The sequence below is a fragment of the Arachis hypogaea genome, chromosome 18 (genome assembly GCF_003086295.3).
Source record: "Arachis hypogaea cultivar Tifrunner chromosome 18, arahy.Tifrunner.gnm2.J5K5, whole genome shotgun sequence".
In the NCBI taxonomy this organism is placed as follows: domain Eukaryota; kingdom Viridiplantae; phylum Streptophyta; class Magnoliopsida; order Fabales; family Fabaceae; genus Arachis; species Arachis hypogaea.
In genome coordinates this window covers 80,847,992-80,866,608 of record NC_092053.1, presented here as the reverse complement: position 1 = coordinate 80,866,608, position 18,617 = coordinate 80,847,992, and the positions used below count along the sequence as shown (strand labels likewise).

At 35.8% G+C, this 18,617-nt stretch overlaps 1 protein-coding gene across 1 annotated transcript; it reads right to left on the bottom strand.

Annotated features, from left to right (window-relative positions):
* Window positions 1-303: 303 nt before the first annotated feature.
* LOC112772663 (auxin-responsive protein SAUR71) lies at window positions 304-1,297 on the bottom strand. The gene has a single exon (XM_025817634.3). The coding sequence runs from the start codon at window positions 989-991 to the stop codon at window positions 590-592; it is 402 nt and encodes a 133-aa protein (XP_025673419.1). The 5' UTR covers window positions 992-1,297; the 3' UTR covers window positions 304-589.
* Window positions 1,298-18,617: the final 17,320 nt, after the last annotated feature.

Sequence of the window (18,617 nt, the reverse complement as noted above, 5' to 3'; positions counted from 1 at the left end):
GAAAAGAAAATTAAAAAGATAAAAACGCTTGGAATTACTGTAAATAATATAATTTTAATAGGCAATACTATCAGCTTCTTAAACGGCAAAATGAAGTATAATCCAAAAAAACTCGAAACGGCGTGCAGTTTAAGCTTGCTTTTCAGATCACTACTAAGCTTTATCGTTTTTCAATCACACACTACTTTTTTCCTCTTTTTCCTTTCTTCCGTTTGTTTCGCTCAAAAAAAAAAACGCACGGGGGATTCCAGGGGAGAGAAAGAGAATAAAGAAAAAGAAAAGAAATCGAAAGAAAGACAGACATAGGAAAAAAGATTCGATTCTCGTTTTCCTCGGTCGCGAAACAAGAACGGAGTAATAATTTTCCTCTACAGCTTTTTACATCGTGAATCAAAACCAAACAACCGAAAAAAGGAGGTAAGCGAGAGAACCAAAACCTAAAAAAAACATGAAAGAGAAGAGAAAAGAAGAACCCTAACATTTGTGTACTTTTTTTTTACCTCAAAGATCCTGCTTTTGTATATTTACAACAAAAATCCAAAAAAGGAGGGAAAAAAAAGGAAGAAGAAGATCTGGCTAAAATTCATTATTAGTGTGTCAACTCTTCAGGGGAGTAGTTGAGGAGGTCGAGGAGGTGGCGCGTGTCACGTCCCCGCGTGAGTGCTTCAAGCACGCGCTCAAAGACTATGACGTGGCACGGAAGCCGGATAACACCTTGCTGGTCGTAACCGTACTCCTGAGCCGACTCGTTCAGGAGCTTCACGAAGATTGGATGGTTCAGAAGCTCCGCACTCACCGCAAACCGCTCCATCTCGTCGCCGACGTAAACAGGAACGTGTCCCTCCGGCACCGGAGAGCGCCGCATCTTGTGGCGGAAGGAGTCGCCGCAGCGGCGCCGGTGTCGCCTTGCCGCCGCAACGGAGTCGGAGCGGAGGAGCGTGTACTGAGACGAGTCGGCGACGCGTGAGAGTCTTCGGATCAACTGCTTCATGGTAAAAAAGAAATTAAAACGGCTTTTAGTGAGAGAAAGTGAGGATGTGGTTTTTAGACAGAGAGAGAGTGTGAAGGTTTGGAAGGGGTGGGGATGGGGAGAGAGAGTGTTAGAGTGGTTGGTATTTATATAGAGGGGGAGCAGGAAGAGGGGGGATAGGTGTTGTGTGTGTTTGGTATTGGGAGAGTGTACGCAAAGGGGCGCAATGGAAAGGTGATGATGCGGGAAGTTTGGGAGGTACAGGTAAACGTACTTGGCAGGTACAATTCAGTGAGAGATAAGGAGATAAGAGAAAGAAAATTAATTTAATTGGGAAAAAATTTATTATTATTATAAATAATAAATACTGTGTCTTGTTTAATGAATGGGAGGTGCGGTTGTTAAAAGAGTAAATAACAGCCACTATGGACTGTGGTGAGGTTGGGTTGTTTGTTTATTTATTTACCTGAGATACCGGATATGTGAATACACAAATTTTAAAATTGTATAAAATATATATATATAAAATATAAAATATTTTTAAATAAATTATAATAATATTTTAATATTTTATTAATATTAAAATATAAATTTTTTTAATTATTTTAAATTTATTTTAAAATTATATATTATTAATAAAGTTGGATATGCTGATATATAATAGTATTTAGGTGTGTCCAAACGTATTTGGAGAATAATTTTTATTTTTTATTAGGACATGGTTAAACATAACAAATAACAAATATGCGTGTCGGATAAATATTAATGAATGTCGTGTTTAAAATGTGTCTGACACATGGATACGATAGACACAACAATTTAGTGAAGTGTCTATAATTCATAGTTTATGTTAAATGTTAGGATACATCAAAATTTATTATGTTTGGCATCATTTAATCATTAACTTAATTTCTTTGGTGTAGTCTCTTTGATCTAATAATCCAACAATATACTTTATCTTATAATTTTTAAACATTAATAATTAAATAATAGTCAAAAATAATAAATTTTAATAATTTATAATTTATACGATTAAGATATTATCCTTGTTTTTCTTTTTTTTTTTTGGTGATTCTTGAATTTAACTTTTAGATGTAGTATTGTAAACAGGATTTTTTATTTAAATAAATATTTTAATTATTGAAATAAATAATTATAAAAATTATTATCGAAATTTATCCCCTAATTTGTAAACGAAATAAGTTTGTACGTATCAGCCATGTGCGCGTGACACGTATATATCTCGTTTATGGTGTAAACGAGATACTTGCAAGCTTATCTCGTTTACACTGTAAATTAGATACGTGTTAAATTAATGTGTTTGCAGTGTAAACGAGATACAGTAAGACAAATTTTTAACTGCTATAAAAAAATGTGCAACCCTTGGCATTCTCTACATAAATTTCATATCTTCTTCTCCCCCGTTTTTCTTACAAAGAGTCCCCAAAAATGTCCAATAATAGTAGATATGTGGTTGTTTGTGTGTACCCCAATTGTCGTATGAGAAACAGCGATAATGGGGTGATATTTGAGTGTGAGAATCTGTTACTATTGCGCACTCGACATGTAAGTTTGTTGTCCGAGTTGATGAGTTTGATATTGAGCAACGTTGGTGACACAGGGAGAAGAGAGATCGGAAGGGTGGGATAGGTTGCTAGAAGTGTTGGGTAATGGAGTTTTCCGGTTTCGACTATTTCGGCTCCAGGGCGACGAGCATGTGTGTGACTCATGTTTGACATCCATGGGTGAATCATGCCAGAGCATGTGATGGAGCCTTCCGCCGAGGTTGGTGATGTTGGTGGTGGTGGTTCTGTACAGTCGACATTTGTGCAGGATGACCCACCTCTCGCACCATCACCGATTCATGTTGCCAATCTAGTGGAAGACATAGAGATGGGTGAGGAAGACTCCGACGAAGAGTACGTTGCGGATAGCGACGATATTGATTCTTCTAAAGATGATGAGGAGGAGGAGTTTGTACCGGAGATGCCGACCGAGACAGCAGTGCGCTCTCCCCCCTCCCGCCTGATTCCGGCGTTATCAGATGTACCAAGTCACTATCATACATTGTATTTGGACGCCATGCATGAGAAATTTCTATTTTCCAACACTGGGGAAGAGGATTATAACCTAGACGGTGGGGTAGAGTTTCGGATCGGCCACTGATTCAAATGCCGAGATGCAGTAATGCAGGGTGTGAAGAACTACAGTATTCACAGAAGTGCTGAGTATTGAGTGGTCAAATTGGACCGATTAAAGTACCATGTGCATTGCCGTCAAGCTGCAAATGGATGTCCATGGAGTCTCTGTGATGCCCTCCAACAGAATCTCACATACTCGTGAGTTCAAGTTTAATTAAGGCGTACTTACTCATTTATGATTGCTATATATTGAGTAGTTTCCAATCATGGATGTTTTATTTCGTTAGGGAGGTTCGAAGAGTTGGTGGAGCGCATACTTGTTTAGCACCCACCATGTCCCAAGAACATTGACAGTTGGACAGCAACCTCATCTATAAGGTCATCCTACCAATGATATAGTCCAACCCATCCATCAACATTCCTGTCCTGCAAGGTACAGTCCCGTAGAGCTATCCCTTCAAACCCTCCAACAAAAAGTTCTGGATGGTGAAGCAAAAGGCAATTGCACAGATATATAGGAACTGGGAGGAGTCATACAATAAGGTGCCGAAGCTGCTGTAGGCACTGCAGAGTTGTTGTCTCGAAACTATTTGTGAGCTAAGGGTCGTACCTTACTATGATGGCCACTTTCTAGTCCGCGACTATAGCATGTTCAACAAAGTATTTTGGGCTTTCCTATCCTATGTTGAGGCTTTTAAGCATTGTAAGTCGTTTGTTTTCGTCGATGGCACACATTTGTATGGCAGATACGGTGAAGTGTTGCTTATTGCAGTGGCACAAGACAGCAACAACAATATCCTTCCTATTGCTTTTGCAATTGTGGAGTCCGAGAGTACATAGTCATGGTTGTTCCTCCTGACTAATCTGAGACGACATGTCACCCCACAAGAAGGCATGTTGAATATTTCAGATAGATCACAGGCGATCAAGGCTGCACTGAGGGCCGATGATAGTGGTTGGCAACCTCCTAGGGCATTCCACGCTTATTGTATTAGACATATGGCCGCAAACTTCATGTCTCGTTTCAAGTCGACCGGGGCCAAGCGATACCTTATAAATGCTGCTTATAGTCTAAGCAAGGCTGGGAACGAGTGGTACATGGAAACCTTGAAAGGATTGTCGCGAGAGATGGCAGACTGGGCTGGTCATTTCAACAAAGAGATATGGCTGCAACACTGTGACAGCGGTCGTTGGTTTGGGTATATGACAATAAATCTGTCGGAGTGTATTAATGCATTTCTCAAGGGTACACGGTACTTGCCGATTTCTGCCATCGTGCACATCATGTACGAAAGGTTGCAAAAGTTATTCGTGACGAAGGGTAGGGAGGCACAATCACAACTGGCTACTAGGAATCGCTTCTCCTAGAGGCTGATGGCAGCCATTGAGAAGAAGAGAGAAGGCATTCTGAAGATGCGTGTTACTCATTGTGATCGACTAGCTTCCGTATTTGTTGTGGATGAGTTAGAGCCGTTTGAGGGTTGGTAGCAAGGTTCCTTCCGAGTTTGGCTAGCAGTGGGTACGTGTGACTGTGGGTTCTTTTAGTCTCTCCATTATCCATGCCGACATGTGCTTGATGGGTCTGCCACTGCAAGCATTGAGTGGGCTCCATACGTTTATCCGGTTTACAAACAGGAGTCTATGTTTAAGGTGTACGAGATGGAGTTTCCACCGATGCCTGACGAATTCCTATGGCCGGAGTGGTATGAGACTCTGCTTCGTTCTAATCCACTCATGCGCAAGAAGGCTACTGGGAGACCTATCTCTACCAGGTTCAAGAATGACATGGATGAGGTCGAGCAACGGAAGAAGAAGTGTGGCCCATGCAGGCAAGTCGGTCATACTAGGAGGGGTTGTCCCAACCAACCCACGGACGAAGCTTAGGGGTGATGGTCGTTTACTAGGATCGATGTTACCTAATTGTTTTGAGTTATTCTAGTTGTATTATACACTTATAAGTGTGATAGCAGTTTATGTAATATATGTAATCATTAATGTGTTACTCATTATGAGCATGTTCGTACGAATGAATTATACATCTTTAGTATCACATTGTTAAAAGTTCTAACAGATTTTTTTGTAATACCAAATGCCAAAAAAAAAGTCACATAAACGGATTATACATTAAATAGTCATCACGCATCACTTATATAATACATCATTCATAGTCTAGTACATAAAGTTAATAATAACATACTCTACATAATAAAGAACGGGGGGCATACTGGTGCACATGAGGGTGAGGTTGAGGCAGCGGAGCTGAAGGAGGCGTCAACTGAGGATGGGATGAGGTCAGCAATAGACCATAATCCACTAACACAGGCATCGTATACTGGGAACCCAGTCTCACCCCTGCCTCGTATGACGAGCCTGCACCCGGAGATATCTATGGCATCCAAGCTAAAGTCTATGCAGGAGCGGATGGGTGATGAAACTGTCTGATACTCTGCTCCCTGCCAATTCAGAACTGGTCTGCAAGGCGTTGCATCGACGCATGGTCAGCGGTATGAAGCTAGAATGCATCCTCGAAGAATATCTCCTCAACCATCTACTCCTCCTGATAGCTACTGGATGGCCTGACATCATGCCATCTGGGTGGTGAGGTGTCCTAGACGGCTCAATGCTGCTAAACTCCTGAACCAGATGGATCATACGGTGCTGGAGGTGGAGGAGGTGGCGGTGGGGGTAAATCATCGCCGCCTGCTGGGATGTCTCATGATCCTCATGTCGGTCAAACTCTACCTCCTCATCCGACTCTACATCCAATTGCTCCTAGCGAGGCCTAACCCTATCGTCTCTAACCCCTGCACCTGGTCTGCGCTCTCTAGCACCCCTCTCCTTCCTAGCAGGCCGCCAGGTGTCCTCGCTGACCTCCCTCGCACGCCTACACAGATCAGGGACGTCCTGGGGAAGGTGGCAAACGTCCCTCGGCTGGATGGCAGTAAGCTAGACATCAGCTGGTAAATCGGCTAGCCTTGGATCATCGAGTACGTCTTGGCCTGATAGGTACCTAACTCGGCAAGCGTCCCGACACCAATACCAATACTCCCGGGTCGGCCTGTAGTCAAAGCATGGTTGAATGAAGATCATGTGGCCCTCTTCAAAATGGACCGTCCAGCCGGCGTACCACTTATCTAGTCTATCAGGCCACCACACATCCTCGCCCCGCCTTGTGGATGTTAGGAACCTGTCGACGTTGATCGGGGTGCCAGGTACCAACTGCTCTCCATTGAACTGGCGCTGCACTCGGTCAACCTGGTGAAACTCGACTATATTAAAGTAGACGAGGGGGACGACTGATATCCATGTCCTCCACTCTGCCTCCTCGAAAAACCACGGTGGGGACAAAGCCTGCAGAGCAGGGTCATCGTACTACGTCCGGACAAGCTGAAACAACATTTATTGAATAAATAAATATTTGATATCCCAAAAAGTAAATAATGTTTCAAACCACAAAATTCAGTAACTACATAATTTTATTTAATTTATTTAAACAACACATTCTATATAAAGGACTAAATTAAAAATAAGGCTTTCAATCGGTGTGCTAACCTCGTCCCAACGTAACAGGTCTATCGCTAGACGCCATCGGAGAACCCTCGCCTCATGCTGGTCTCTGCTCTGCTGTGTCAATCCTATCAACTTGACACCATTTACAAGAATAACACGAGTTCATGTTACGAAATGTCATAACAAGTTACAAATTTAAAACATGAGCAAGGCATAAACAATTGTTACCTCGCAGCTATGGGATACATGAAAATCTGTCGGTCATGTGGACACCACTGCGGAAATCTCTGATATATCCAGGATATCAACAGCGGAGTGCAACCGGCGATGTGTGTCGTGCCTCGGTGTGCTACAGAGCACAGCGAGTGGTATGTCCATGCAAGCACTGCTGAGACCCAAGACAACCCACGGCACCGCTGAAAATCCTGGAGTAGTGGTAGCCACCATAGATGGACCAATTTATACGACTTGTCCGTCATCAGATACCCTCTTATCAGTAACAAGATGTAACACCTCGTATACTATCGGAGTGTCTCCGAGTCGTCCGTCTGTAGCATCTGGCGAACACGATCACACAGCCATGTAAGCTTCAACAAAACCGACTCCTTCCTCTGTGCGCCCTGCTTTGGAACCACCGAGGCCTGGCACCGAGTAGCTGCTCCACTAACTCCCACGTCTCCGTTCCATACCACCAGTAGAAGTCACGGAAGCACCCCCAACTAGCTCTCCGTGTGCGTGTAGCCCAAGGCGGTACGCCACGTCCTACAGGGTGATAGTGGCCTCACCCCATGGTAGATGGAACGTGTGGCTCTCCGGACGCCATCGCTCCACGAATGTCATGATCAGGGAGTTGTCGAATACGAAATTCCTGAGAGGCACCGTGTCGCTGAATCTAGCCTCTCTCAGATACGGGACGATGGCTTCGGGCGGTGGAAGTGTGTGACTCACTTGCCGGGGCAGGAGTAGGCGAGGCCTCTGACAAAGAAAAATATTTCACAATTATTAAAAATTAAAATATGTATATGTCCATAAACATATCAAACTATCTTGACTATTCTATACATTTGCTTAATAGAATGTTAAACGTATGTACTAACAGAATTTATGTCGACCCGATATTTTCTGTTAATATGTACTTTCTTAACTAATACACATTTTCTCATTTCATTACGTGAAATTAAAACATTCAATAAAGCAATTAATAATCTAATTATCAAACTTTGACTTAACTTATGCCATTATGAAGCAATTAAACAATCTACCCCAGCATTTAAACTCTAAATTAATGATTATGTAGTTAACAACTTAAGTACCAAAAGATGATAACTACATCCCTAGAATTACTAATTTCTATCAGTGACCTGTTCCTAACGATACAAATTGTATTTTAGTTTTTTGCAAGTACCCTAACCATGGCTATACATATATGGGATTACATGAAATTCAAGATAATAAAACTAACCGCAAAGTTGGCTGCCCTGGCGTAGTGCCATGTCGCATTCAGCCTGTTGATGTCCTGATCACATGCATCTGCGTGGGCCATCTTCGTCTTACTCGATAATATAGCCAGAAAGGGGGTAGAAGAGACGAGAAAGTGGTCAAAAGGTTTGAAGTAGGGTCCAGAATCTCGCTGTAAATGACATCTATATATAGGCGTACCCGAACCTTATTTTGTTTATACTAACGAGTTAAGCTTGCATGTATTTCGTTTACAATGTACACAAGATATACATGTGTCACATGCGCATGCCTTATCTCGTTTACGGTATAAACGAGATGCGTGCAAGCTTATCTCTCTTACACTGTAAACGAGATAAGATTAGAGAACGAATTTCGATAATAATTTTTATAATTATCTATTTTAATAATTAAAATATTTATTTAATTTATTTAAATAAAAATTGTAAACATAAAAATAAAATAAAATAAAATAAAGCAATTAAATGTAAATTATCATTTAAATTGATACTCAAAGAATTTTTAAACATACATTGATATTTTTAATACATTTTTATTTTTTAAAAGTCTTTAAAAATTAATTATATTAGACATATTAGTCTCTTTGTTGTTTTAAATCGAAATAATTTATATTATAATAATATTTTTTAAAATTTAATTATTTTATAATAAAATTTATTAGAGACTTATTTATTCAATCTGCATATTAAAGATTTAATTGAAAGTGACAAAAAAACTAATTTATCGGATGAAATAATTTTCAATAACTTTTAAAGAATAAAAATTTATTAGAGACCAAAATATTTAATTTAAAATTTTTTAAAACCCAATTTAACTATTTGTTCAAATACTTTTTAATGTTAAGTCAATACTATATATCAATATATCATGAAGTTAAATTTATTGGGCTTTGAACATTAATTAATTTTTTTAATATTATAATATTTTATTAGATATTAGTATTGAGAAAAAATTTATGTTGATAATGCATTAAAAATAGCTTAATAGGACTTTTCAAAAGCAATATTTCTTAATGCATCAAAAACGTTGTTTGACATAGTTAATCAATATCTTTTCCTTTTTATATATTGGATATTGTTTTCAAATTAAATAAAAAAAAATTTAGTAATTACTATATTTGGTCCAAAATAAGTGTCAAAATTAATCCATGTATTGTAATTACTCCAACGCTGTCGTTGAGAACACAGAACTGACACCGCTGCAATGCCACTGCCCCTCACCTTCACAAACAGTGACCTACTCTGTGTCTGCTACGTTTGTTTCTACTCTGCTGTGTTTGCTCGACCACTTCGTCGTGTTTGCCTGACCGCTCCGTCGTGTGCTAGACTGCATTTTCTACTCTTCTCCTTCCCCCTCTCTGTTCAAAGATTATGTCTTCCTCTAATCTGTGCAAATGGTCTCTGGATGAACAATAATTAATTTTAAATCTTTTTAACAACCGTCAAAAGTTTGAATTTTTTTGTAGTATTTTATTTATGGGTATATATTCGAATAAGTTCATAAAAAATTTTGTATAGAATGTTTTTATCTTTAAAAAAATTATTATATTAATGTGTTGAACTTTATAAAAATAAGATATATAATTTATTTTATTATACTTTTAAATATTTATTTCTTCAAATAAAAATAACATCTGACTAAAGTTAGAACTTATATATTTTATGGGCTATACTATACATTCAAGTATTTTTCATCCAAGTATTTATTTAAGTAGGTCTAATACAAATAAAAACCATTCTCGTTAAAAGCGCGGATTACACGCGTTATCTTCTTCTCCTCCCCCGCGCTTCTTTTTCCTCTTCTTTTTCTCCTCTGCGCTGTTTCTTCTTCTTCTTTTAAATACACGCATACGTCATCTTCTTCTTCTTTCAAATTCACGTATACCTCCTCCTCCTCCTCCTCCTCCTTCTTCTTCACACACGCAGATTCGTCTTCTGCTTCTCCTCCTCCTCCTCTTCCTCCTTCTCATCTTCTTCTTCGTCTCCTCTTTCATTATTATCATCACCAACAACACCAAAATTTTGCTAATGGATTATTTTTTCAATCGAATTGAATGGAATGCAATTGCTAAATTGAATTGAATTGAATTAAATGGACACAAGTGTTCTAAATTTGAATTGAATTGAATTGAATTGATAATCTCTAAATTGTAGACAGAGGTGTTTCGAATTTGATTTTATATAATGGATTATGTTTCATTCGTTCAATACTATACAATTGTTTCACCATGAGTACGTGTTCGGTTCATTATGTAGAGTTTGAATTTGACTTTATATAATAGATTATGTTTCGTTCATTCAGTACTATATAATTGTTTCACCATGAGTACGTGTTCGATTCATTATGCAAAAAGCTGTTTGAATTTGATTTTACACAATGGATTATGTTTCGTTCACTCAGTACTATACAATTGTTTCACCATGAGTACGTGTTCGGTTCATTATCCAGAAAGCTGTCTGAATTTGATTTTATATAATGGATTATGTTTCGTTCACTCAGTACTATACAATTGTTTCACCATGAGTACGTGTTCGGTTCATTATGCATAAAGCTATTTGAATTTGATTTTATATAATGGATTATGTTTCGTTCACTCACTACTATACAATTATTTCACCCTAAGTACGTGTTCGGTTCATTATGTAGAAAGTTGTTCGAATTTGAATTTATATAATGGATAATGTTCCATTCATTTAGTACTATACAATTGTTTCACCAAAATAACATGTTTGGTTCATTTATGTTCTGCACAATTCAAAACTATTCCTCCTCACCTTCTACTGCTTCTTCACCAGGGAGAGAAAGAGGCAAAGACAAAAAAAATACAACAGTAACAAGAACAAAAGAATGACAATAAGGAGAAAACACGTGAAGAAGAAGGAACGCAAAAATGAAGGAGGAGAATGAGGAGGAGGAGGAACGCGAAGAAGAAGGCGAAGAAGAAGACGACGTTCCGTGCGTAAACGAGCGTGAGAAGAAGAAGAAGAAGAAGAGAAGAAGTATACGGAAGCGCATGACCTAAAATTGTTTGGATGAACTTGGATGCCAAAATTGTTTGGATGTGGAGAATATCTCATATTTTATTTTTGTAAAATTTAAAAATTTTAATGTAATAAAATTTTTTAAAAATAAAAACATCCAACGCAATTTTTTAAAGAACTATTTAAAAACATCTAAACACAAATTTTACTTAGATTCATAGATATAGATATGAGAATAAAATTAATGAAAAAAAAAATTTAATGATCCAAGCTCGCCATCTCACTGCTAAGTGGGGCAGATAGACCTTTGGAACCACCAAAATAAAAAGGGCAAAGCGAACTTTCAGTAAAGCAAGGCAGAGTAAATTAGTCCATTTTTTATTCGTGATCTTGTTTTTGGATAATTGATGATAAAAATTTATCATCATTAACTTCTTTTTATCATATATTACCACTTACTACTATTTTTTTTTCATTTATCCTGGATGAATTTATCAATTAAATAGTTATTAATTAAAATAATTTAATTAGTGCTGCCCAATTTTTCTTCATGGGCATTTAGTTGACTAAATTAATTTATTTATACATAATTAAAAAATTTTATGTCATAATATAAAATTTTTTATAATTTAGAACCACTTTTTTATTTGTTAAATGATCTCATTTTAAAGAGATAGTAATATTTTGATAGAGGACTAATAATATTTTGTTATTTTAATAAAAAAATTAAGTATTAGAATGATAAATCTCATATTTAATTTTAAATCATTATTTATAATATATAATTTTATAAATATAAATGTAATATTTTATGGGGATGTAATACAACATTTTGTGAAATTAAAAATAAATTTAAAATTGAAATGAGAATAAACATTAAAGATGTTCTAAAGATGAATCCTATCTAATTAAAAAGCTTAAGAAGTAAGACTTTATTTTCAAAGATATTATGTCGTTTATATTTTTCAAATGATTATTTTTAAATTATAACTGTTTCATAAAATTTAATTATAAAATATTGGAAATTTTTTTAAATTAAAAAACAGTAACTTTTTTCTTTTTCAGAAAAGGAAACTTAATTAAACAAGGACACTATATCTCATACATGGAACTCACATGATTAAGCAAATGAAATGATACGATTATTTGGCCTAACCGCCGTGTAAAAATATCAAATACCAAGGAAATACTAAAATTTTCACGTGTTATAGGACTTTTATCTTATTATTGGGGCAAGGATTTCGTGTTTTTGGGTTATATACTTACTATGGATACTAATTATTTTTTTGTTTAAAAGTTTTGGATTTTCTATTTGTGGCTTTATGAATGTCTGGAATGAATACCGCATGGTATATCCGTATATACATATGGACCGAGAGGTACGGGCGATGTATGGTTTCCATTGTCAAACATTATTATTATTAATAAGAAAAATCTAAGTATGAATAAAATAAAATAATTTTATATATATATTTAATTATATAATATCATATCAATAAAAATAATTATTTTTTATTCTAACTGCATGAATAAATCATTTAAAAATAAATATAATTAAATAATTGATAAAATATTTTATATTAACAGTATATTAAAATTAAATTGTAAATAAACTTATTTCAAACATAATAATGTATATAATATAGTAGAGTTTGTCTTTAATAAACACACTAAAATTAAACTTTTATGATGTGCACAATTAATGATTCTAAATATGACTCCATATGGAGGTTTAATAATAATTATTAATTTTTTACATATAGCCTAAATATTTTTAAAATTCATTTTGAGCAACCTTAATTTCTTTATCTTAAACTCATTGCACTCTCTTTTCTATACACAGAACCACCACTACAAAAAATTCTGGTTAAAACGGCGATTTTTTTGGGTAACGGCGGTTTGAACCGCCATTATTACCAAGAACGGCGGTTTTAGAAAGCGACGTAATTCTGGGCGCTATTCTAGTTATTACGGCGGTTTTTTGAAAATCGTCACAATTTTCTGAGGTTAAAACGGCGGTTTTCTGTTGGGTTAAAACGGCAGTTCAAATCGCCGTTATTTCCAGAGTAAAAACGGCGTTTTTGGTTGGTTAAAACGGCGTTTATGAACCGCCATTTTTACCTTGACAAAGTGGCATTTTTTGTCGGTTAAATTGGCTTTTGAAACCGCCGTTTTTACCAGGTTAAAACGGCTTTTTGGTTGGTTAAAACGGCATTTTTCAACCGCTGTTTTTACCTTGACGAGACATTTTTATTGGTTAAAATGGCATTTAAAACTGCCATTTTTACCGGATTAAAATGGCGTTTCATACTATTTAAAATGGCAATTACAAACCACCCTTTTTTTCCAGATAAAAGTGACAATTTTTATCGTTTAAAAAAACAATTTTTACCGTCATTTTTAATGCGTTAAACAAATAATTTTTTGATTAAAATTTTACAATAACCAAAAATCATAATCCATAAACAAAATATTATATAACTCATAAACAAAGTATTAAACATAATATATGATTCTTTAGTATTGGAAATAAAAACTAATAACTCATACAAAGTATCAAACATAACATGATTTTTTAATTATATATATACAACGATAACAATTTCTTATATATACACAAGACAACGTTCATTGAAGCCAAATTTTCATTACGTAAATCCTTGTAAAATCTTTGTTCCAAGTTATCAGTAATCTGCCAAGAGAAAATACAACAAAAAATTAGTAATGACAATTCAATATTAAAAATAATAATTAAAAAAATCAGAACCTAAATTGATTCATCAGTATTTGTTTATATATAAGATATCCCAATGAAATTAGGTGAGACTATGCACGAATAAAAAAATATACGACAAATGTGTCTTTTACCTAAATTGATTCATCCACACCCTTTCCTTTCAGCTCCTTGCTCTCTCAATGAAGCCAGGCACATGCTTTAAGCTGTTGCAAAATGGAAGAAACTCATATCTCAATATCAGAACTTCATAAAAAAAACAAGTGAAGCAACAAAAGGTAGAGCCTAAAATTATAGAGGATTCAGCCCCAAAAAATTTAATAGAATAACCAAGTTGACTTGTTACTGATTGCAAAAATTGTTGTCGGTCTAGATTTTCTTCTTAAAGAAAGGGATTACTTCGTTGTAAGCATAGCTTCAAACCAACAAACAACTCTCACATCAAATTAAAATATGGTTTTGTCACAAGTACAAACCCCAATAAGAATTAACCGAAGTATTTAAACTCTGGGTCGTCTCACAAGGAATTGCAATGAAGTGTATGCTTATTGGCTATGAAGGGGGCAAGGGGGTTTGATTGATAAAAGAGCAAGAAATAAATGACAAGAAAAGTAAATCAAGCAAGTATTTAAAGAAGACAAGTAAATAAGAGAAAGCAAGTAATAAAGAGAGAGACATTCATGGCAAGGATTGAGAATATAGGCTTTCTATCCTAGTCATACAATGATTAATTCATCTTATTTAGTCAACTCTAACAAATGGAAGAAGGTATCATGTCGTCTTCACATAAGGAGAATGTCAAACAATACTAATCAATCATATCACAATAATAAATAAGAATCTATCTCATTACGTCATCCTCGAAGATGGAAGAAGGTATCATATTATCTTCACACTTGAACAAAGTCTAACAAGACTAGCTAATCTCAATCCAAAGGTCCTAATCAACCCACTAAGTGAATTAGCAAGAGATTAGAGTTAACGGAAACAATATTAGCTAACAACTCTAGATCACCAACATGGGTTGGTTTCATGAGTCAAGATTGCCTAATTAATTTTTTCAAGCCAAGAATGCTCAAAATCTACTCTAAAGCCCAACCAAACATTTTGTTAAACACTTGGTGGGTATAAATGGAAATCATGGTAAATATGCAAGAATTATAAATCTACCAACTACCAATTGCAAGGAGACAAGATCAACAACTCAAATTCACAATAAAAGACATCAAACGTCAATTACATTAATAGAAAATCCAAATCCAACAAGTGTTTATCAATCCTAAATAAAGAAGCATGAAAAGGAAAATTAACAAGAGGGAACAAGAAGATTACATCACTAGAGCATGAAAATGTAGAAGAAACAAGATGAAAGCAAAGAATCAAACATGAATCTATGATGCAATTAATCATAGGAATCCTAATTCTAGAGAGAAGAGGGAGCTTCTCTCTCTAGAAACTAAGCTACATGATGCAAAAACTTCAAAAAATTGCTCCCCCCCTTTGCCCAAGCTTGAATTCTGCATGAAATAGCATTAGAAATGAGTTGGATTGGGCCCAAAATTCTCTACAAATCGCTGGCCACGAGTTGCTTTTAGTAAATCACGTGCACCAATCGGCGTGCACGCGTACAGTGCACATGCACGTCCCTAGACGTTAGGAAACTATGGCAAATTTTATATCATTTTGAATCCCCGGATGTTAGCTTTCCAACGCAACTGGAACCACCTCATTTGGACCTCTGTAGCTCAAGTTATGGTCGATTGAGTTCAAAGAGGTCAGGCTTGACAGCTTTGCGGTTCCTTCATTTCTTCATGAGTTCTCCCACTTTGCATGCTTCTCTCCTCACTTTTTCCATCCAATACTTGCCTTATGAACCTGAAATCACTCAACAAAACATATCAAGGTATCTAATGGAAGTAAGGTGAGTTAAAATCACCAATTTAAGGGCCTAAAAAGCATGTTTTTACACTTAAGCACAATTCAAGGGAGAATTACAAAACCATGCTATTTCATTGAATAAATGTGAGAAAAGGTGATAAAATCCCCTAAAATAAGCACAAGATAAACCAAAAAATTGGGGTTTATCAAATCTCCCCACACTTAAACTAAGCATGTCCTCATGCTAAAATCAAGAAAGAAGCAAAGGGGTATCAACATTTATTCAATGCAAATTAACTATCTACAATCTATCTATATGCAATCTATCTACATGAATGCAATTGATTGGTCAAAATAAATCAATCTCTAAGAATACGTGTATAAATACAAGGGCTAAGGCAATAGCAATCAACTCAACCCACAATTGAATTCAATCATTGAAAGATTTTACAAACTTGCAAGAAAAGATGATCATGGGTGGAGACATGTAATTGAGCGATCGAACCCTCACCGGATGTGTATCTGCTCTAAGCACTCAAGTGTATGGGGTTGATTCACTCAATTCTCCCCTAATCATGCTTTCCAAGATTTGTTTTTCATCTAACAATCAACAATTATTTCATACATGCATACAAATATCATGAGGGCTTTCCCATAGGTTGTAATGGGACTAGGGTTAAGGTAGGATGAATATGGTCAAGAGATCTAGAGATTTGAATCTTTCATCAACTTAAACTTCCCACCTAACCTATGACAACCTATACAATTCTGAACAAACCTAACTATCCATTCTTCACTTTTACATATACTCATGTATTCTCTTTTTTGATCACCATACATATGCATTGATTTTTATTGAACCTTTACTTTGGGGCATTTTTGTCCCCTTTTTATTGCAATTCTTTTTCTTTCTTTTTCTATTTCTATTATATATATATATATATATTTTTTTTTTCATTTTTTTCTCTTTTTTTTCAAACTAAAATATATATAAGAACATCAATGCACATGGTTTACCCATGATTAATACATGAGTATGTACCCAATTCCCAAAATTTTTTAACAAAAACACACACACACTTTTATCTTTACCCAATGTTCCCAACTTTTCCAAAATCAAATGATGAACACTCTCACTAGCCTAAGCTAATCAAAGATCGAAATTAAGGACATTTATTATTTTTCGCTTAGGCTTGTAATGTGCTACGATTAAGAACAAATGGGTTAAGCATAGGCTCAAAATTGGCTAACAATAGAAGATAAAAGGTAGGCTATTTGGATAAGTGAGCTATTTGAACAACGGCCTCAATCATATAAATGCATGTATACACAAAGTAATGGACATAAAAAATCAAACAAATCAAAGATTACAATCATAGGAAAAGAATAATGCACACAAGAATGAAAGTAAGTGGTTATGTATGATGTAGCCACACAATTAGGCTCAAATCTCACATGCTTGTGTTCTTAGCTCAAAAACATGATCCACAATTGTATAATTCAAGCAAGTTCTAAAAAGAATTTTTTTTTTCAATCAATTGGGTGCCCTATAGATAAAATTCTTGGAAAATATCATGATTTTGACTAAGCTTAATATATACATATGCAATGCAACCAAAAATCTTAAAAAACATAAAAATGAAATGCAAAAAATATTGGGATTAGAAACTTGTCACCCAAAAATGCCGAGCGGTCGGACGACCTCCACACACTTAAAAGTTTACACCGTCCTCGGTGCATCCAAAGATGAGCAAAGGGGGTACGGTGACTTTCCTAGTTGCTACCTTCAGCTGGTAGGTCAACTGATGCTGCGTGTTCTTCTCCCGCTTCCATTTTTGCTTATGGTGCATCGATCATGAAAAACAATATAAACACCGTAAGATGAGAAAATACAAAAGCAAGGAAGCGTGAATTGTTGGGATGAGATAAGAACCACTAGAATGGAGTGAGTGAATTATTGTTACATTGATGAAAAATAAGTGTGTGGGTTCTAAAATTGCACGCAATTTAGAATGCACACACTAGTACAAAAAGTTATGTCACAATTATACTAAAGAAAGCATACACTTCGCTCATTCTAGTGTGCTTGAGATACTTTGAAAGACTTGTAGGTTAAGTCAACCACACAAGTAGTGAAGAGGCATGAAAGCATTCAAGCAATTAATCAAGCAATTGTGAAATTGGATAATGCATGGACATTGATTGATGTGTAGGTAGACTTAGTGAACAAAATGGTATATGAAACTTGATGAGCGGATAATTTATACGCTTTTTGGCATTGTTTTTAGGTAGTTTTTAGTATGTTTTAATTACATTTTAGTATATTTTTATTAGTTTTTATTTAAAATTCACATTTCTAGACTTTACTATGAGTTTGTGTATTTTTCTGTGATTTCAGGTATTTTCTGGCTGAAATTGAGGGACCTGAGCTAAAATCTGATTCAGAGGCTGAAGAAGGACAGCAGATGCTGTTGGATTCTAATCTCTTTGCACTCGAAGTGGATTTTCTGGAGCTACAGAAGCCCAATTGGCGTGCTCTCAATTGCGTTGGAAAGTAGACACCCAGGGCTTTCCAGCAATATATAATAGTCCATACTTTGCCTGAGTTTTGACGACGCAAACTGGTGTTAAAACACCAACTTCCTGCCCTATTCTGGAGTTAAACGCCAGAAACAGGCTACAACCTGGCGTTTAACTCCAAAAAGAGTCTCTACACATGAAAGCTCAATGCTCAGCCCAAGCACACACCAAGTGGGCACGGAAGTGGATTTCTGCATCATTTACTCATCTTATGTAACCCTAGCTACTAGTTTAGTATAAAAACTACTTTTAGTGATTTATTTCACATCTTTTGAATAATTTTATGTTCAGAGATCACGTTTAGGGGGCTGGCCATTTGGCATTGCCTGGACCTTCATCACTTA

What these genes read in the sequence shown, in the direction of transcription:
- LOC112772663 (XM_025817634.3), bottom strand. Translation starts at nt 991, where the DNA reads ATGAAGCAGTTGATCCGAAGACTCTCACGCGTCGCCGACTCGTCTCAG.